The 22,286-nt window shown below is 41.4% G+C and overlaps 1 protein-coding gene across 1 annotated transcript in view; it reads left to right on the forward strand.

Moving 5' to 3' along the window:
* LOC115105267 (SH3 and PX domain-containing protein 2B-like) overlaps positions 1-22,286 on the forward strand; it is an 83,608-nt gene that overhangs the window by 20,391 nt on the left and 40,931 nt on the right. The window contains 1 exon segment of the mRNA XM_029627072.2: positions 8,040-8,115. Coding sequence (XP_029482932.2) covers positions 8,040-8,115 — 76 coding nt within the window.

Below are 22,286 nucleotides of genomic sequence, written 5' to 3' on the forward strand. Positions count from 1 at the left end.
CTCAATCATCAAGTTTGTAGACGACACAACAGTAGTAGGCTTGATTACCGACAATGATGAGACCGCTTACAAGGAGGAGGTGGGGGCACTTTTGAGTGTGATGTCAGCAAAACAACCTCTCACTCAAAGTAAACAAAACAAAGACTTCAGGAAACAGCAGAGGGAGCACCCCCTATTCACATCGATGGGACAGCGGTGGAGAAGGTGGAAAGTTTTAAGTTCCTCGGCGTACACATCACGGACAAACTGAAATGGTCCACCCACACAGGCAGTGTGATGAAGCAGACGCAACAGCGCCTCTTCAACCTCAGGAGGCTTAAGAAATTTGTCTTGTCACCTAAAACCCTCACAAACTTTAACAGATGCACAGGTAATTCACCGGGGACAAACTGCCTTCCCTCCAAGACACCTACAGCACCCGATGTTACAGGAAGGCCAAAAAGAGCATAAAGGACAACAACCACTACTTGTTCACCCCGACTGTTAAACAGCCATCACTAACACAGAGAGGCTGCTGCCTACATACAGGCTTGAAATCATTGGCCACTTTCATAAATGGATCAATAAATGGACTTTAATAATGTCTACATATCTTGCATTACTCATCTCATATGTATATACAGCTGAAGTTGGAAGTTTCATTAAAACTCATTTTTCAGCCACTCCACAAATGTCTTGTTAACAAACTATAGTCGGTTAGGACATCTACTTTGTGCATGATAAAAGTAATTTTTCCAACAATTGTTTACAGACAGATTATTTTATTGTTTCACAATTCCAGTGGGTCAGAGGTACATGCACTAAGTTGACTGTGACTTGACTTTTAACAGCTTGGAAAATTCCAGGAAATTATGTCATGGCTTTAGAAGCTTCTGATGGGCTAATTTACATCATTTGAGACAATTGGCGGTGTACTTGTGGATGTATTTCAAGGCATACCTTCAAACTCGGTGCCTCTTTGCTTGACATCATGGGAAAATCAAAAGAAATCAGCCAAGCCCTCAGAAATGTTTTTGTAGAGTCTGGTTCATCCTTGTGAGCAATTTCCAAACACCTGAAGGTACCACGTTCATCTGTACAAACAATAGTACGCAAGTATAAACACCATGGGACCACGCAGCCGTCATACCACTCAGGAAGGTGAAGCGTTCTGTCTCCTAGAGATGAACGTACTTTGGTGCGAAAAGTGCAAATCAATCCCAGAACAACAGCAAAGGACCTTGTGAAGATGCTGGAAGAAACAGGTACAAAAATATCTATATCCACAGTAAAACGAGTCCTTTATCGATATAACCTGAAAGGCCACTCAGCAAGGAAGAAGCCACTGCTCCAAAACCGCCATAAAAAAGCCAGACTACGGTTTGCAACTGCACATGGGGACAAAGATCGTACTTTTTGGAGAAATGTCCTCTGGTCTGATGAAATAAAAATAGAACTGTTTGGCCATAATGACCATCGTTATGTTTGGAGGAAAAGGGGGAGGCTTGCAAGCCGAAGAACACCATCCCAACCGTGAAGCATGGGAGTGGCAGCATCATTTTGTGTGGGTGTTGTGCTGCAGGAGGGACTGGTGCACTTCACGGAATATATGGCATCATGAGGTAGGAAAATTACTAGGATATATTGAAGCAACATCTCAAGACATCAGTCAGGAAGTTAAAGCTTGGTCACAAATGGGTCTTCCAAATGGACATTGACCCCAAGCATACTTCCAAAGTTGTGGCAAAATGGCTTAAGGAACACAAAGTCAAGGTATTGGAGTGGCCATCACAAAGCCCTGACCTCAATCCCAGAGAAAATGTGTGGGCAGAAGTGAAAAAGCCTGTGCCAGCAAGGAGGCCTACAAACCTGACTCAGTTACAACAGCTCTGTCAGGAGGAATGGGCCAAAATTCACCCAACTTATTGTGGGAAGCTTGTGGAAGGCTACCCGAAAGGTTTGACCCAAGTTTAACAATTTAATGACAATGCTACCAAATACTAATTGAGTGTATGTAAACTTCTGACCCACTAGGAATGTGATGAAATACATAAAAGCTGAAATAAATCATTCTCTCTACTATTATTCTGACATTTCACATTCATAAAATTAAGTGGTGATCCTAACTGACCTATGACAGGGCATTTTTTACGAGGATTAAATGTCAGGAATTGTGAAACTGAGTTACAGCGTATTTGGCTAAGGTGTATGTAAACTTCTGACTTTAACTGTACTGTATTTTATACCATCTATTGCATCTTGCCTATGCCGCTCTGTCATTGCTCATCCATATATTTACGTGTATATATTCTTATTCCATTCCTTTACTTTGATTTGTGTGCATTAGGTAGTTGTTATGGAACTGTTAGATTACATGTTAGATATTGCTGCACTGTCAGAATTAGAAGCACAAGCAACTCACTACACTCTCATTAACATCTGATAGCCATGTGTATGTGACCAATAATATTTGATTTGATAGTATCGATTCATGTATATTGAAAAAAATACACAACATTTGGAGGTTTTCAATTGACAGCGACAATATAATACTATCAATCTAGCTGAATAACTGAATTGATTTGGTAAAGTGATTTGGTAAAGAGTAAAAAGTAAGTTATTTCCTTTAGACATTGCTTGAGTACGAATGCAAGTACAGCCCACAGAGAGTAACTAGAAAAGTGCTAATTCATCAGTGGACTTAAGTACCTGGAATGCGTTTACAACCCACCTCTGCCCGCGGGCCGCCAGTTAGGCAATCCTGCAATAGGGTATTCTATTCTCCTTGACGTAGAAATTGTGGTCCATTACTTCATTTTGTATGTATGTATTCATGTTTGATGACAATTATTATTAATAAATAAAACATATTATAAATTGTGTTCTATTGTCTGTCTCAGTGAAGCTGATCTATCATCCATAGACAGAGTAAACCTTGAGGAATTGTTACTTCAGCAGGACAAATGAGATGGGAGTGGTATCTTTGCTTTGCTCCACTTTTCTCCCCCAAGCTAGCTTACTGGTGTCTCCTGCCTTTGTTTATGACCGTTGGAAGTGGTTTCTAGTGTTCGTCCAGCCGTCACTATGCCAGACTTGAAATGTGAGAGTTTAGTTTGCTGCTCAGGTTCTTTCCCTTTTGAATGGTATTTTCTCCCTTTAAAAAAAATCTGCAGTTTGTAAACCATGTGGTGAGCCAGCACATTGCTTACAGGGCTGACCGATGCAGCGGCAGGAAATGCATGTCTAAACCAAGTCTCCTTGCCTCGCGTGCTGTCCGTTGACGTTTCTCAACAGCTAGGGGGGAGTGTTTTCAACAACCCTGATTGAAAACACATGTTGGTCTTTTTAGTATGATTCACTCCTTTTAAACAGCATTTTTCCAGAACCCTTGCAAGGCACAAAAAAAGTTTGATAATGGAGCTAGTGAGTTTGGTGTTTCCTGCTGTTGTCAAAGACAACTTAGTTTTTTTTTCATATCCCCATCGGAATAACAACATTGGTTGTGGAGATGGAAGCATCCCTTTATGATCTTGATTGAAGGAAGCATTGTGGAGCCAGTCTTCTCTGATCAGCTAAAAGCTGATGACATCAACTTCTCTGCTATGCTTCTCACCCAACTTCTGGGTCTCTTGTGTCCTCCCTCCCTGCTCAGCATTGGTATGTGTCACACTAAAGTAGATTTCTCAATGAGAGATATAGTCCACATCAGAGAGTTTTAACATGAAGATATGAGTAGGGGTGGTTGAGTGATAGCTGGAGCTTGTAAGGAGGGGTGTTGTGTGTTGGGAGGGGTAGAGTGAGTGAGAGGGAGATTGTAGTCTACTGTTGAGCCGGTTTAAAATTCTAGAAAGAGATGTGGTTGTCAGAGGAGGCCTTGAACACACTCATTCATGTTCCATTCATTCATGTCCCACTCTCAGATGAAGAGCAGAAGGCTATGATGAGACTGTGATGTCACAGAGGAGGATATGAACCAGACAAATGATAGCCGGCAGCCGCAAATGAACTTACTCTCTGACCAAACCAGAATTTTCTGTCCAATTAGTACATGTATTTGAAGTTGGACAGTTAGGCCTGTATTCTGTTAGGTATAGTAATATAACCCACAAAGGAATGCCTGTTATACTCCCCTGGCAGTGATGTCATACCTCCCAGCATACATCACACCTGGGGCCACATTCGCTGTGGTATCCTTGTTTACTCCTTAACAGTCATTAACAGCCCTCTTTTTCATCAGAATGAGTTAGTTTGCCCTCAAAGTTAGTTCTCATGTGATTATCATTACACGTGGTAATGTAGGCATTTATACATTCATTCAGAGTAAAAAAAAAAACTCCTGATATCTAACTTAGTTTTTCTCAATTCTTCAATCTGCACCGTATTCCGTAAAGTATGTAGTACTGTTTTGTTTTGACTGAAATGAACAGCACCAATGCCAAGAAAACTCCCCTTGTCCCCTTGTGTTGCTTGAACCCTTAAACCTATCCTCAAGTCATTCATGTGGGTGACGTGTACATGATGTAACTGGCGGTCTGCAGCAGCAGAGACTACAATATACAGACCCCTTTTTCCACATTTTGTTACGTTTGTTTAATTCTAAAAATGGATTAAAAAATATATATACATATATCATCAGTCGACACATAATACCCCATAATGACAAAGAGAAAACAAGTTTACAATTTCTGCACATTGATATAAAAAACAAACTGAAATACCTTATTTACATAAGTATTCAGACCCTTTTCTATGAGATTCGGTGCATCCTGTTTCCATTGACCATCTTGAGATGCTTCTACATCTTGATTGGAGTCCACCTGTGGTAAATTCAATTTATTGGACATGATTTGTAAAGGCACACACCTATCTATATAAGGTCCCACAGTTAACAATGCAAAAACCAAGCCATGAGGTCGAAGGAATTGTCCGTAGAGCTCCGAGACAGGATTGTGTCGAGGCACAGATCTGGGGAAGGGTAGATATCCTTGATGAAAACCTGCTCAAGACCTCAGACTGGAGCGATGGTTCACCTTCCAACAGGACAACGACCCTACGCACACATCCAAGACAATGCAGGAGTGGCTTCAGGACAAGTCTCAATGTCCTTGAGTGGCCCGGCCAAAGCCCGGACTTGAACCCGATCAAACATCTCTGGAGAGACCTGAATATAGCTGTACAACAACGCTCCCCATCCAACCTGACAGAGCTTGAGAGGATCTGCAGAGAAGGGGAGAAACTCCCAAATACAGGTGTGCCAAGCTTGTAGCGTCATACCCAAGAAGACTGTAATCACTGCCAAAGGTGCTTCAACAAAGTGCTGAGTAAAGGGTCTGAATACTTATGTGAATGTGATATTTCAAACCTGTTTTTGCTTTGTCATTATGAGGTATTGTGTGTAGATTGAGGGGGGGGGGACTATTTTGTCAAATTTAGAATGAGGCTGTAATGTAACAAAATGTGGAAAAAGTCAAGGGGTCTGAATACTTTCCGAAAGCTCTGTATTCCCTTCAGTCAGATGTTTTTTTTCTCATCTGAGACAGCAGCTCTGATTACAGGCCACAGACAGTGTGTTGGAGAAAGAGAGACAGAGTCAGTCAGGGTGTGGCTCCCCGCTAGACTCATGGGAACAATTACAGCGTGTGGGGTATTATTTTCTCTCTCACTCTCTCTCTCTCTCTAAGGAGGATCTGTGAAATGAGGCATCTGCCTCTTTAGCCAGACAGATAGTCGTCATGTGTAGTCACTCAGAAGTCTTTTTCCTCTGCTTTCTCTTTGTTCCACAGAGGAAGGTAATGCTGTGGTTGGAAGTATGATTTACCAAGCTTAGCTTCCCTAATTGCCATTTACAGGACTGGTGTCCTTGGCTCCTTGCTGATCTTGTCTTTTTCTCCTATTTCTGCACCAGTCAGTTCTTCTCATACTGTAGCTTTTGTTAGGGTTTAATTAGTAGAAACAGCTCAGTACATTTTCATTTCATGGGGTGGGTATTATTGGGTCGATCTATTGGAATATGGAGGTGAATGATTTAGTTAAAACTAAATTAAGATGTACATTACATAGGGATTTTTGTTTGAAGAGCTTTAATAGATGATTAACTTAATAAACCTGTTTAAATCTTGTTTATTGGGAAAAATATAGCACATGGTGTGATTTGAATAGTCCTTGGAGTATTAGGTGGAGCATTAGTTTCTGGAGAGATGAAGGGTTGCAGATTATAGGAAAGGATACAGGAGAATTATGGATACTGAATCGGGAGGTGCGGGAAGTAACAAGGTTGACAGTAAAATAGGAGTATATGACTTCCAAGCAGGTAGGGTTTAATATGATGGTAAAGTGGATAGTCATTCATGTAATTAGTATGGTCAGTAGGCTGTTGATTAACCATGGTTGCAATAATGAGAGGAAGATGGGCACAAGAGAGGTGTGGATATAACATTAGAGTACTTTAAGATAAGATCAGTGACGATAATTAACAAGGTATAGAAGGTGCTTTTTACTCTGCGAATAAAATGTTCTTTACCTCCTTGACACCCATCATATGTCTTTGCCAAACATCCCTTTGGATCCACAGCATTGGAGCACAACCATAACCTTTCTCTCACCTCAAGCCTCTTCACTGCTCACTCTTCTCTGTTTGCTCTGGCCTCACCCACCAACAGACTTATGGTTCCTTTCACTGACAGCCATTTGCAGTGTGACTATAGCTTTGCATTGATTTAATTTATACAGCTGCGTTGTAGACTGCATATTCCCATAGGACAGGACACGGGGTCAAGAACTCTGCTGTTACTGGTCCAAAACCATAGTGCTGACTGTCATAGCAACATTATTGCACGAGTCTTGCAAGGGATTTACAAGGGATACCGAGAAAGCTTTAAAGCTAACTTTACTGCCATTTTTTATTTATTATTTATTTATTTATTTTACCCGTTTTTCTCCCCAATTTCGTGGTATCCAATTGGTTGTTAGTCTTGTCCCATCGCTGCAACTCCCTTACGGACTCGAGATAGGTGAAGGTCGAGAGCCGTGCGTCCCCCGAAACACAACTCAGCCAAGCCACACTGCCTCTTGACACAATGCCTGCTTAACCCAGATGCCAGCTGCACAAATGTGTCGGAGGAAACACCGTACACCTGACGACCTTGTCAGCGTACATTGCGGCCTGCCACAGGAGTTGCTAGTGCGCAATGGGACAAGAACATCCCTGCCGGCCAAACCCTCCCCTAACCCGGATGACGATGGGCCAATTGTGCGTCGCCCCATGGGTCTCCCGGTCACGGCCTGCTGCGACATAGCCTGGACTCGAACCAGGATCTCTAGTGGCACATGTAGGTGAAGGTCCACTTAGACCACTGCACCACTCGGGAGGCCCAACTTTACTGGCTTTTAAGTTGTAGTAAGACCACTAGTAAGACAGGTTCGAGAGAAAAGGCCCCTTCTAAACAAGCCCATCTATAAATCCGAACTGTACTTTGGAGAAGACGCCACCAGTGTTTCCTATTGCATGGGCCTTGTGATGTGATGGTCCAGTAGTAATTTTCCACCAGTGCAGGAATTGGAATGCTCCAAACAGACAGTGTCGACATCACCAGCCCCACTAGCCATTCAGATCCCTGCTTGCTGCCCACATCATAAACCTAGTTGATTCTAACTCTGGTCTGTCTCTGTGTAGAAGACGTAAAACAAAAACAGAAATCTAGTATTTGTGAGGTCTGTCTATTCTCCAAAACAATGTGAAGAAATCTCCCCCCCCTCATCTATTCTCCCCAGTTCTGACACTGACAATCCACTCTAGGCTCGTAAATGTAATGTAATAGGAAATGAACATTCCTCTTTAATCTAGGAGCACTGTTGTTCTCTTTGACTCCAGGACACGTAGCATATGTAGCCTAGCTACCCCATCGAGAAATGCCATCTGTTGAGTGTATTTCTAATAATTGGCTAAGCCAGTCCTTCTAGGAATTGCTGAATTGTACAAAATGTACAACCCCCCTGCAGTGATGTTGTTTTGTATGATAGCATGTGTTTAACTCCCTGCATTGTTGACACACTGTTTTCAGATGGAGCTTCTGGATAAGTTCCCTGTGGAAGGAGGGCAGAAAGACCCCAAGCGCAGAATCATCCCTTTTCTACCAGGTAAGAGTTAAAACACACTGCTAGTGGCTGACACTCCCAGCTCATTTGATGATGTAAGGATGGATGGATGTTAGGCCCCTTAATTACCCTGGATGGTTGGAGCTGTCTGGCTAATGTTGGTGAGCAAGGAAAGGCAGGAAGCAGAAGATCCAGTGCAAGGTTTTTATTTTAAGGCTCCGAGGCTTGGAGCAGGTGTAGGTTTTTTATAAAACATACAAATTATCCAACAATATGCCTGGCTCAAAGTAAATAAATGGATACAAAAAAAAAGCAAGTCAAATGAATTTAAATGACTGAAGATCAGTCTGACTAGCCCACTAGAGCTCAGAAAACCCCTAACTAACCCATGCAGAGACTGGCTGCCATCTTCCTCCCCCCAGGAAGCTCTACACCTGAGCATTTTTATAACCTGACAGAGACCAGGTGACAAGAAACACTTGTAATTGAATGCATTTTGTCAAACTAGGCCAATAAACACTTAGCAAAGTAACAACTTTACAGTTTAGATACTATAGCCTGTACAGTACAGAATACTTTTAAAGCGCTCGACTAGAGAGGAACCCCCCCCCAATTAGTAATGGAGTGTTATTGAGCAGACCACGGTCACCTGCACACTTGGTGGCCACACCCATCCACATGCTACAAGACAGATCTCACACAAACCTTTGTAAGTACTGCTTTAGACGAGCAACATAACTAATACACCTTCTGATTTACTTCTCCTGTCTTCTATCATTTAGATTTAAGGTTTAGAAATGTAGACTAGGTCAAACGGGTAACACACTCAACCAAGATGTATTGATTTGGTGATGTGCCCAAGCAATTATATCCCCATGTATACTGTGAAATGGGACTTGGAAGGATGCACAGAGTTCACTCTCTAACAGGTGTCATTATGCCTAAGCATCCAAATCAACAAAGCAGCAGAGTTAAGAGAATTAAGAAAGTACGAGCTGCTACATTAAAGTACGAGCTGCTACATTAAAGTATGAGCTGCTACATTAAAGTATGAGCTGCTACATTAAAGTATGAGCTGCTACATTGCACTCTGTGCAATACACCAATGGAATCCACACCCCTCATTGGGCACGGTTATGTTGTTGTCTATAAACTGATTGGCAAAGTAAATTGCTACTCATTTTAGTTCCTCCAATACTCTCCATCAAACCCTTTAAGCACAAGGCGACAGATTGAATTAACACTTGGCTCACTTATTAGCAACTCTTGAAACAAAGCCTTTAGTGTCTCGTGCGAGTTATCCATGTGAGGTTTAGGTGTGAAGGCCTCGCCTCGAAAAAGCCCTACCACTGGCCCCTCGCCTGCTGGGTTTGGTAAGGGGGTGTGTGTGGATGGTAGCAAGGTACTAGGTGAGCTGCCGGTCTGGAACTCATTGAGGGGGGTCGCACACAGGGTCAAATGACTTCAGGTGCTCAGCTGTGTTTGTTTAATGAACTCTGAAAGGAGAGAGAGAACGAGAGAGGATAACAGCATAAGAGGGAACAACGCAGACCAGGGATACTAGACCATATTACTCCCACGTTGATTAATATACTGTTATAAATATATGCTCATACAGCTGTGAAGAAAGATGAATTCCGAGTACTCTTAACCACGTTTAGTTTCGTTCTCTGTAATAAACTCCCACTAGTTCCAGTCACACAGAGTACATCTGTGGCGACCTGGGAAAAGCAGTCACATGGTGGATAGATTTTTTTCCAACTTCTCATTGTTCTGAAAACTACAAAATTGTCCCCAATCCAGAGCTGTTTAAATCACTGAAATAAAGTATATTTACATTAGAAACCAAGTTGAGCTTTTAAAGTGAGAAAATCATTCAAAGATTATTTTATTCTAATTCCATTGAGGCATGAGAGAAACACCAACACTCAAGCTTGATTGTCACTATTTATTTTTTAAACAGCAACTGCTGGGGAAAATTTGAATTACAGTGCCTTCAGAAAGTATGCATACCCCTCGACTTATACCACTTGGTTGTATTACAGCCTGAATTCAAAATTGATTAAATATACAGTTGAAGTCTGAAGTTTACATACACCTTAGCCAAATACATTTAAACTCAGTTTTTCACAATTCCTAACATTTAATCCCAGTAAAAATGCCCTGTTGTAGGCCAGTTAGGATCACCACTTTATTTAAGAATGTGAAATGTCAGAATAATAGTAGAGAGAATGATTTATTTCAGCTTTTATTTCTTTCATCAAATTCCCAGTGGGTCAGAAGTTTACATGCACTCAATTATTATTTCGTAGCATTGCCTTTAAATTGTTTAACTTCGGTCAAGTAGACATCCTAACTGACTTGCCAAAACTATAGTTTGTTAACAAGAAATGTGTGGAGTGGTTGAAAAAAGGAGATTTAATGACTCCAACCTAAGTGTATGTAAACATCTGACTTCAATTGTATATCTTTTTTTCTCACCCATCCACACACACATACACAGCCCCATAATAACGAAGTCAAAATGTTTAGACATTTTTGCAAATGTATTTAAAATTAAATACGGAAATCTCAATTGCACAAGTATTTACAAGCTTGAGTCAATACTTTGTAGAAGCACCATTGGCAGCAATTACAGCAAGTCTACAAGAGCTGGATTGTGCAACATTTGCCCATAATTTTATTTTCCAAATTCTTCAAGCTCTGTCATATTGCTAAACAACTATTTTCAGGTCTTGCGATAGATTTAAGTCAAAACTGTTACTCAACTACTCAGGAACATTCATTGTCTTCTTGGTACTCATTAATGTGTTGTATTGGATTTGCCACAAACATAAAACTTTGAATTCTGGAAAAAAAATTGCCACATTTTTTTGTAGTATTACTTTTAGTGCCTTATTACAAACAGGATACATGTTTTGGAATATTTTCATTCTGTACAGGCTTCCTTTCACTCTGTCCATTAGATTAATATTGTGGAGTAACTACAATAGTGATTCATCCTCAGCTGTTTTCTCCTATTGCAGACATTAAACTAAACTGTTTTAAAGTCACCGTTGGCCTCCAAGCAATTTCCTTCCTCTTCAGCAACTGAGTTAGGAAGGACACCTGTATCTTTGTAGTGACTGGGTGTGTTGATACACTAGCCAGAGAACACTAAGGCACTGCATCGCAGTTGCTAGCTGTGCCACACGCATGGCTCTCGACCTTTGCCTCTCCCGAGTCGGTACGGGAGCTGCAACGATGAGACAAGGTGAAAGCACCAATTTGTAAGTCGCTCTGGATAAGAGCGTCTGCTAAATGACTTAAATGTAATGTAAATGGACAAGACTGTAACTACCAATTGGATACCATGAAATTGGGGAGAAAAATAGGTTTTGAAACCCTTCCCCAGATCTGTGCTTCGACACAATCCTGTCCCAGTGCCCTACGGACAATTCCTTCGACCTCGTGGCTTGGTTTTTGCTCTGACATGTACTGTCAACTGTGGGACCTTATATGGACAGGTGTGTGCCTTTCCAAATCAATTGAATTTACCTCGGTTAGACTCCAATCAAGTTGTAGAAACATCTCATGGATGATCAATGGAAACAGGATGCGCCAGAGCTTATTTTCGAGTCTCATAGCAAAGGGTCTGAATACTCATGCAAATAAGGTGTTTTTTAATTTGTAATACATTAGCAAACATTTCTAAAAACCTATTTTCCCTTTGTGATTATGGGGTATTGTGTGAAGATTGATGAGGATTTTTACATTTAAAAAAATAAATTTTAGAATAAGGCTGTAACGTAACAAAATGTGGAAAAAGTAAAGGGGTCTGAATACTTTCTATTGCACTGCAGGATGCTATGTTACTGGAATGAATGTGCCAAAACTTCATTACCGGAATGAATGTGCCAAAAAGGCAGCGAATGCAAAAGGCCAGGGCAACATACAAATATATTGGAATAATTACTGGAAAGAGGGAGGAGTTATTTAATTGTGTTATATCATTAAATATAATTTTTTCAGCATCGATTTAAAAATCATTTGCTTTCGCATTTAAAATTATTTCCTTTGCAACATTGTTTTGCTGTCAATACTTTTGGGTTTATGTTTTTACAATATTTTGTTTGCAATACAAATAATTGTTCTCAACTTTAGAAGTGGCGCTAGATATTAAAATGGCGCACAAGTAACTCACTAGAGGATTGCAACCTATAAATAACACTACTCTATTAAAAAGGTGTAGCGGCAATCCTTAATTTAATATCTAGAGAATCTTCTAAAGTTGAGAACAATTATTTAGTATTGTAAACAAAATATTGAAAGCAAAACAATGTTGCAAGGAATTAATTTTAAATGCGAAAGCTAAAAGCTAATGATTTTTAAATCGATGCTGAAAACATTATATTATACCACTTCTGGTTTACCGGCACAGTTCTGGTAAAAAGGCAACCACTCAAATCCAGAGACTACACTATGGCTGCCAGAACTGACCATCCATGATCTAAATTGTAGTTTTAAATATGTTTTTAGGCTATACACTGTGTGGGTTTACTCGAATGTCAGTAAACTAGGCAAATGTTAAGTTCTTACAAGTGAAACTGCAAATTTGTTTCTCCACATGTGAACTTGCAATTACACACATGAAAGTGGGGTGTTATTCTCATGTGACATAACGTCTTGATTTTATTTGAGTGCTCCATGGTGAAGACCACCTTACATCCGGTGCTGGCCACCCAATCCATGAGTATAGACACTTCACCAGGGAAAAGGGAAAAAAAACATGTTTTCATTTTTAGTCTTATTTATTTGGGTACACAAGTAAATTGGTCATGGAGACCCAAATGTTTGTTTTTAAACATACATTTTTATTAAAAGAGCATGTATCATACATATACACAACTTATCTTTACTGTCTTTACTAAGGAGCGTAGTTACATTCACATGTTAAGGGTACATTTAGGCTGTATAGAGCAAATTCTTCAAGAGTCTGAATAAGTATACAATTTGGATGATGTCACACAAAAACAACAAACAAAAAAGCCCACAAATGACAGAATAAGACCCATACGACATGACAGGAACTCTGACCAGACACCTTCATACCTATGCTGTCAACGTGTCAGCACGTTCCCGGGCATAGACCTAACCACATATCTTTTGAAGGTGCATGTTCATTTTTCCAGCATTTTGTTGCACATTTCCTTGCTGCTGCTAAAAGATGATCTATCAATTTAAGTGGAGAGGATTGGAGTGTATCCACAGGAACAATACCTATATGTCCACACTGCCTTGAGACCCAAATGTTTTAAAGGACACAGGGACTTTCTCCCTCTTCACACGTTTGTGTGTGTGTGCATATGTGTGTCTGTGTGTGTCTAAGTAATCTCTCTAAATCAATTAACACAAACTTGTTAGCTAATTTGTTTTATGGGACACAGCAGGAATGTTAAATAGCATGGCTGGGGAAATAACCTAGTCAGTGAAACATTTAGGCCAGCTAGGAGCTTTTCTTCAAACCTGTCACTCCCACAACACTAACATTGACCTATCTTGAACGAATACAAAGTAGATGCAGGTAGTCTGATCTCTATAAAGTCTGGTTAACTAATGCAGTTGTGTACTTAGCTAGCTTACCTTAATTCTATTTGAAGATGATCTCTCCATGACGAGGTGATATAATTGGAATACTCACTATTGTTGACCATCTTTGGGACCACTCGTGAACTAATAATTGATTGCTGGTAATTCAGAGTGTATTAGCTAGCTAAATCAAACATTGCTATTTATATGAGAAGTCAGTTTATATCAGCCTCAAAGATGATTGATGACTGAGAAAGCAGGAACTGGAAGACTTCATGCACTAGGCTACTATTGGATGACATGAGCCCAATCTGAATTCTCACCCCCTCAACGATTTAAAAGCAGTGGATTGGTGTAAGTATTGGTAGACATTTCATCAACACCTATCTAATACTATTACATCTTTGAGGTGAATGAAGGCAAATGGAAAAGGCATAGCAAGAAATGGAATGTGGCTCAAAAAAGGACTTAAAGATGACCAAAGCTGCCTCGCTTCCAACAAGTTTACGATGATATCAATTGCTTGCTACTTAAAATCTAAATAACCAGCCTGATCCGTAGCATGTTATCTTGAGTGGGCCAAGTCAGCTGCAACACTCACACAGGAACGTTTGAGCTAGTGAAATATAAAACGCAAAATGTAAAGTTTTGGTCCAATGTTTCATGACCTGAAAAGGGCCCAGACATGTTCTATACGCACAGAAAGCTTATTTCGCTCAAAAAATGTGCTTACATCCTTGTTAGTAAGCATTTCTCCTTCACCAAGATAATCCATCCACTGGACAGGTGTGGCATATCAAGAAGCTGATCAAACAGCATGATCATTACACAGGTGCACCTTGTGTTGGGTATAATAAAATCCCACAAAATGTGCAGTTGTGTCACAGCACAATGCCACAGATGTCTCAAGTTGAAGGAGTGTGTAATTGGCACGCTGACTGCAGGAATGTCCACCAGAGCTGTTGCCAGATCATTTTTTGTTAAATTCTCTACCACAAGCCGCATCCAATGTAGTTTTAGAGAACTTAGTGGCATGTCCAACCGGCCTCACAACCACATGTAACCACGCCAGCCCAGAATCGCCACATCCAGCTGCTTCACCTGCGGGATGGTTTGAGACCGATAGCTGATGAAACTGGGTTTGCACAACTGAAGAATTTCTGCACAAAACTGTAAGAAACCACACGAGGGAAGCTCATCTGCATGCTCGTCATCCTCTCCAGGGTCTTGACCTGACCACAGTCCAGCATTATAAGCAACTTCAGTGGGCAAATGCTCACATTCGATGGCCACTGGCACACTGGAGAAGTGTGTTCATCACAGATGACTCCCAGTTTCAACTATACCAGGCAGATGGCGTGTAAGGCATTGTGTGGGCGAGCGGTTGGTTGACGTTGCGAACGGAGTGCCCCATGGTGGCAGGCATGGTATGTGAAGGCATAAGCTACGGACAGTGAACAGAATTGCATTTATCAATGGCAATTTTAATGCACAGAGATGCCATGATGAGATCCTGAGGCCCATTGTCGTGCCATTCATCTGCCGCCATCACCTCATGTTTCATCATCTTAATGCACGGCCCCATGTCTCAAGGATCTGTACACAATTCCTGGAAGCTGAAAATGTCCCAGTTCTTCATTGGCCTGCATGCTCACCAGACAGGTCACACATTGAGCACGTTTGGGATGCTCTGTATCAACTTGTATGGCAGCATGTTCCAGTTCCTGCCAATATCCAGTAATTTTGCAGCCATTGAAGAGTGGGACAACATTCCACAATAAACAGCTTGATGAACTCTGTGAAGGAGATGTGTCAAATGGTGGTCACGCCAGACACTGACTGGTTTTCTGAATCACTCCCCTACTTTTGCATGTCTGCGACCAGATGCATATCTTCATTAACAGTGATGTGAAATATATAGATTAGGGCATAATGAATTTATTTAATTATTAAATTACTGATTTCCATATATCTTTGAAATTGTTGAATTGATATTTTTGTTCAGTGTACATTAATAAACGGTTTAAAGCAGGGTTCCGCAACTGGCATCCTACGGTTTGAATTTGGCCCCCCAAGTGCTAAGCAAAACATAACATTTTTTAGTTGTTGGTAATAAGACTAATAACACCAGCATGATTTTAACTTAGGAAATCTGTTCCAAAGTATACCCACGCATATCTACAGTATCGGACTGTATACAAATGTAAGCAAGATTTTAAATTATTTTAGTCAAATATATCAGTTTGGGCTTCTTGTGGTCAATTTGCAGTCTACAATTTAAATGTAATTGCAGTGCTGTCGGAAAATATTCTGATCGCTTGACTTTTTTCAAAATGTTGTTAACATTACATCCTTATTCTAAAATGGATTAAGTCAATCAATTTCCTCAGCAATCTACACACAATATCCCATAATGACAAAGCGAAAACTAGTTTTTGGGAATTTTTGCAAATGTATTAAAAAACTTAAAGATCCGGCCCCTGACCATCTCCTCAAGAACATATCTGCCTGTGGCTGAATCTAGTTGAGGATTCCTGGTTTAAAAGTTTTCAAAAATGTTCCAAAACTAAAATGTAGAATTTCTTATTTTTCCCCAACAATGAACGGTGCCGACATTGGAATGGTTATCGTATGCCGCATCACATCAACATCTAGGCCTGCTGTTTTGAGTCGTTGGTCTCCCTTGAATGTCATTGAAGTGGGCAGCTCAAAATTATTTCAGGTGGTTCCCATTTGAACTCCTATGTCTAAATCCTCCCTTCTCCGCACACTCGTCTTTCAAAACGGGACCGGAAAGACATTCTGTTATGTGAAGCTGTCTAGCAGGGTCTAGTAGCCTCGGATTAACTTCTGCTGCTCTTTGAGAACTGTGGCATGGCCCGATTTGCACAGCAAAGTTCTGTCTGCGCTCACGACTACATGGTCAGGGAAACCGTTGCAGAACAAATGGCAAATCTGGGCGACTCAGACCAAACCAACAAGACACGAAAGTGATTTTCCTGTCAGGACTTAGTTTTTACTTCAAGGCCTCTCATTTTGTTTTCACTTCTTTGGCCTCTTAGGATCAGAAAAGTCGTTCTGTGGCATCTACAAACTGTCTGCTTAGTGTCCCCCCCCCCCCCCCCCTCACCATGGTTATGATTCGGCATACGAGTCAGCAGTCGACTCTTCAATGTTGTGAATGAGATCAATTGAATCAATGTTGACAGAGGATTTAATGATGAATGCTTGTATATCCAGGCTGTCTGACGACCTCAGTGGCTGTCACAGCACGGAGCTATGTCAGCTTCCACACAGCTTAATTTATTCATACCAGGAGCCAAGGCAAATTTGCTCTTAACTTCAAAATATCAGCTACACAAATGGCGCCATGGAACTGAATAATTCCATGGAACTGCATAAGTTGTCTCTATTAATTAAGAACCTATATTTATGTAACACTTGTGTGGCCTATGTCATTTGGTCATGCCTCCCCTAAAGAGAATAACAAAGTATTTTGTACTTAAGTGCTGTTTACCGGTAAACAAAGCAGGCCATTCTACAGCAATATGGGAAGTGGCTGTATGTTATCAGTCAGCATCTGGAACCCCTGTAATTACTTATCACACATACCATCTACCCTCTCCACAGGCATGCCTCTTTCCAGCACTCAGCCCCAAACGCAATTCATTAGCCCAGGGGTTCACAAGCTTTTTGCGTCTCGGGACCCCTTTTGTGATAGCAAATTCATCAGGAACCCACCTAAAATCATAACACAACTCTGACTTGGCCTTGGGAAAGAATATTAAAAGAAAAGAAAAGTCCTAGTCTTCGTGTCAGATAATTTTGCAGTTCATGGTAATATCTCAATTCTACACATTTTGCCATGGGACAGCAGGACAATTTAGCAGTTAAAGCTTAAATTAGTGCAACATTGTTTGGCGGGGGGGATTGTGCATCTAAAGGTAGCCTCTAGTGTAGATTAACAATATTACATTGTATTGTACCCTCTAAACTTGTTCTACAGACCCCTTGGCCAAATTCGTATAATCTGTTGTTGCCAACAACACATTTTTAAAAGACGCTATTTCACATGACAGTTTCCTGTGGCTGCCCTGGGTAGGTATTGTGTTGAGTAGAGGACTTGAGATAAGTTGCTCTCTGGGCAATAAAAGCTGTTTTATACCTCGCTAGCCGTCAGATTTGCCATGAAGTCTGCCTATCTGGCCCAGCCTTGACTCTGAACTGTAACAGCCATTTTATTTTCCCCTAAAAATAGACCTTTCATCGAATGCACCCATGATCATGTGGAACATACAAAGAGGGCAGTGTTGAGTCGATTTTCCCCTTGACCCCAGAGAACTTGGAAAAGTGTCAAGAAAGCTTTCTATTTGAGAACTGAGAGTGAGAATAGTGGTCAACTTTCAAGACTCCTGACTCAGTTTTAATAAACTGTTCTGGGAAAGTGTCTGGACCGTCAGCAAGCCAAAGTAGAGAAAATATCATTCACACCTTTAAGAGGAGAGAAGATGGGGGGGGGGGGGTGCGGGTGCCTGTAGCTGATATCAATGGTGTGCTATCAGCCAGATGGAAACCACATCTTTTGTGTTTGATACCATTCCAATTCCTCCATTCCAGCCATTATTATGAGCCGTCGTCTCTATTTTATACACTCGTCAGCAACAGATGTGGCTGAAATAACCAAAACCACTAATTAGAAGGGATGCCCACATACGTATGGTACGTGTGTGCAAGCACGCGCACATGTATGTACAGTGCATTCGGAAAGTATTCAGACCCCTTCCCTTTTTCCACTGTTTTCCACTGAAATTATTTCCCCAACCTCATGTACACAAAATACCCCATAATAACAAAGTGAAAACAGGTTTAGAAAGTTTTGCAAATGTATTAAAAATAAAAACACATACCTCATTTAGGTAAATATTCAGACCATTTGCTATGAGACTCAATTGAGCTTAGGTGCATCCTGTTTCCATTGATCATCCTTGAGATATATTTCTACAACTTGGAGTAAATTCAATATATTTGAAATTATTTGGAAAGGCAAACACCTGTCTAGTTAATGGTCCCACAGTTGACAGTGCATGTCAGAGCAAAAACCAAGCCATTAGGTCAAAATAATTGTCCGTAGAGCTCTGAGACAGGATTGTGTGGAAGCACAGATCTGGGGAAGGGTACCAAAACATTTCTGCAGCATTGAAGGTTCCCCAAGAACACAGTGGCCTCCATCATTCTTAAATGGAAGAGGTTTGGAACCACCAAGACTCTTCCTAGAGCTGGCCGCCCAGCCAAACTTAGCAATCGGGGGAGAAGGGCCTTGGTCAAGGAGCAGACCATGAACCTGATGGTCACTCTGACAGAGCTCAAGAGTTCTTCTTTGAAGATGGAAGGACAACCATCTCTGCAGCACTCCACCAATCAGGTCTTTATGGTAGAGTGGCCAGAACAAAACCACTCCTCAGTGAAAGGCACATGACAGCCCACCTAAATGACTCAGGCCATGAGAAACAAGATTCTCTGGTCTGATGAAACTACATGAGATTTTTGGTTCCAACCACCGTGTCTTTGTGAGACGCAGAGTAGGTGAACGGCTGATCTCCGTATGTGTGGTTCCCACCGTGAAGCATGCAGGTGGTGGTGTGATGGTGTGGGGGTGCTTTTCTGGTGACACTGTCAGTGATTTATATAGAATTCAAGGCACATTCAACCAACATGGCTACCACAGCATTCTGCAGTGATACGCCATCACATCTGGTTTGCGCTTAGTGGGGCTATCATTTGTTTTTCCAACAGGACAATGACCCAAAACACACCTCCAGGCTGTGTAAGGGCTATTTGACCAAGAAGGAGAGTGATGGAGTGCTGCTTCAGATGACCTGGCCTCCACAATCACCCAACCTCATCCCAATTGAGATGGTTTGGGATGAGTTCGACCACAAAGTGAAGGAAAAGCAGCCAACAAGTGCTCAGCTTATGTGGGAACGCCTTCAAGACTGTGGGAAAAGCATTCCAGGTGAAGCTGGTTGAGAGAATGCCAAGCGTGTGCAAAGCTGTCAAGGCAAAGGGTGGCTACTTTGAAGAATCTAAAATATATTTTGATTTGTTTAACACTTTTTTTGGTTACTACATGATTCCATATGTGTTATTTCATAGTTTTGATATCTTCACTATTATTCTACCATGTAGAGATTATTCTACAATGTAGAAAATAGTAAAATAAAGAAAAACCCTGGAATGAGTAGGTGTGTCCAAACTTTTTACTGGTACTGTGTGTATATATAGTAGTCTGTAGACTGAATGTCCCCCAGGCGGTTTATGCCACCAGTCATATTATGTACTGACCAGGATGTGACAATTCCAAAAGGAAGGGCAGAAAGTGTATCAGCGAATGAAACGTTGTCAGCAGTGGTGAACACAGTCGGTTCATTGCTCTTGCCCCATGAACTGCACCCCACCCTGTGAGTGAGTCTGTCGTCACCACCTCGCTCGAAGACACTAACCCTAGGGAAGTGCCTGAAGCAAAGATCGAGAGGGTCTTCCAGTGACGGAGAGCCGATAGACAGTCTGTGGTCAACTTAAATCTTTTGATTGTGGTGCAGACGTGGACACAGGCAATGGAGCAGTTACCCAAACGCTTAGTAGTCCTAGTGGTAGTACCAAGATGGACGCCATCAACCCCAGCACTAGGTGACACGTTTTGAGCGTGACCGAGCGCCCCCCTGTTGAACAGGGAGAGGCACTGTCGGAATGACGTGATAAGGCTGTCCGAGAGTGTGGCCCAACGAGACAGAGAAACCATCTTGACCCGTAGGTATTCTATTCTCTGTGATGGCACCAAACAACTCTTTCTGGTTGATCTTGAACCCTACCTCGTTGAGGTGGGTTACAAGAGAAGCCGTGTCTCGTACCACTTGCTCCTGTGTCGGGGATCAAAGCATGTAATCGTCTATGTAAGCAGATACACTTAGTCCCTTGATTCTCAGGGGTGCTAGAGCTGTCACTACACACTTGCTGAACATTTGGGTAGCGAATGTTAGCCCTAAGGGGACAGCGTGGTATTCGTAGGCTTTTCCTTGAAAGGCAAACCTGAGAACTCCTGCGTGTCGGCAGAGTACTTTGTACCCTCTACTTTTCCCACTAAGTTACAGCCCAAATTAAAAATGGATTACATTGAGATTTGTCTCTTCCCTACACACAATACCCCATGTTAAAGTGGAGTTAAGTTTAGATTTTCTTTTCCAAATACATTTTTAAAAATTAAAAGCTTTGGTATTCAACCCCTTTGTTATGGCAAGCCTAAATAAGTTCAGGAGTAAAAATGTGCTTAGCAAATCACAAGTTGCATGGACTCGATGTGTGCAATAGCTATAGTTTTTAAATAACTACCTCATCTCTGTACCCCACACATAATGATCTGTAAACTCCTGCAGTTGAGCAGTTCATTTCAAAACAGATTCAACCGCAAAGACCAGGGATGTTTTCCAATGCCTCGCAAAGGGCACCTATTGGTTTGCAACAAAGGCACTAAAGTAAAACTTCAAAAAAATGTGGCAAAGCAATTTAGTTTTAGTCCTGAACACCAAGTGTTATGTTTGGGCAAATCCAATACATTACCAAGTACCATGCTGCATATTACCAAGCATAGTGGTGGCTGCATCATGTTATGGGTATGCTTGTAATCGTTAAGGACTGTGGAGTTTCAGAATAAAAACAACAATAAACTGAATAGAACTAAGCTCTGGCAAAATTGTAGAGGTTCACCTGGTTGTCTGCTTTCCACCAGACACTGGGAGATGAATTCACCTTTCAGCAGGACAATAACCTAAAACAAAGACAAAGTAACACTGGAGTTGCTTACCAAAAAGGCAGTGAATGTTCTTGAGTGGCCGATTTTACAGTTGACTTAAATCTGCTTGAAAATCTATGGCAAGAACTGAAAAAGGTTGTCTAGCAATGATCAACAAACAATTTTATAGAGCTTGAAGAATTTTGAAAATAATAAATGGACAAATGTTGTACAATCCAGGTGTGCAAAGCTCTTAGAGACCCAGAAAGATTCACAGCTGGAATCGCTGCCAGGGGGGTTGAATAGTTATCTAAATCAAGATAGTGGAAGAAAAATGCTAACATTTGTTAAAAAAAATAAGAATGTTTAAAAAAAAGAGAAGTTGTGTCAAAAAGGACAATTAAGTTCATTATAATAAAACGTCAAGGGGCGTGAATACTTCAGGAAGTGTACATGAAAATAAGCGTTGTGCAGGTCGACTGAAATGAACCAGTCACCTTGACAAACAGAGAGAGTCCGCACATTGAGCGAAAGCATACGGAACGTGTACACTCAGAAAGCTGTTGAGGATCCGTAGAGCCAGAATGGGGTGCACCCCCCTCCTCCCCCATTTTTGGGGGAACCTGGAAGTACTGGGAGTAGAAGCCACAATGGCTCTATTCCGCTGGTATTATTCTGAAAGACCCTTTGCTTAATAGAAAGCATATCTCCTCTAGTATGCGCCCTGAGTCGCCAGTTGCTGTTGTCATCAGGACCCCGTTGAAAGCGGGATGAGAACTCTTCACAAGGAAGAGAGGTGAGAATGACCAGAGGTGGTGTGAGCCCTCTCTGTCTCCAACAGACGCTGTGATTGGTACTT

This window comes from Oncorhynchus nerka, linkage group LG22, assembly GCF_034236695.1.
Source record: "Oncorhynchus nerka isolate Pitt River linkage group LG22, Oner_Uvic_2.0, whole genome shotgun sequence".
Taxonomy (NCBI): domain Eukaryota; kingdom Metazoa; phylum Chordata; class Actinopteri; order Salmoniformes; family Salmonidae; genus Oncorhynchus; species Oncorhynchus nerka.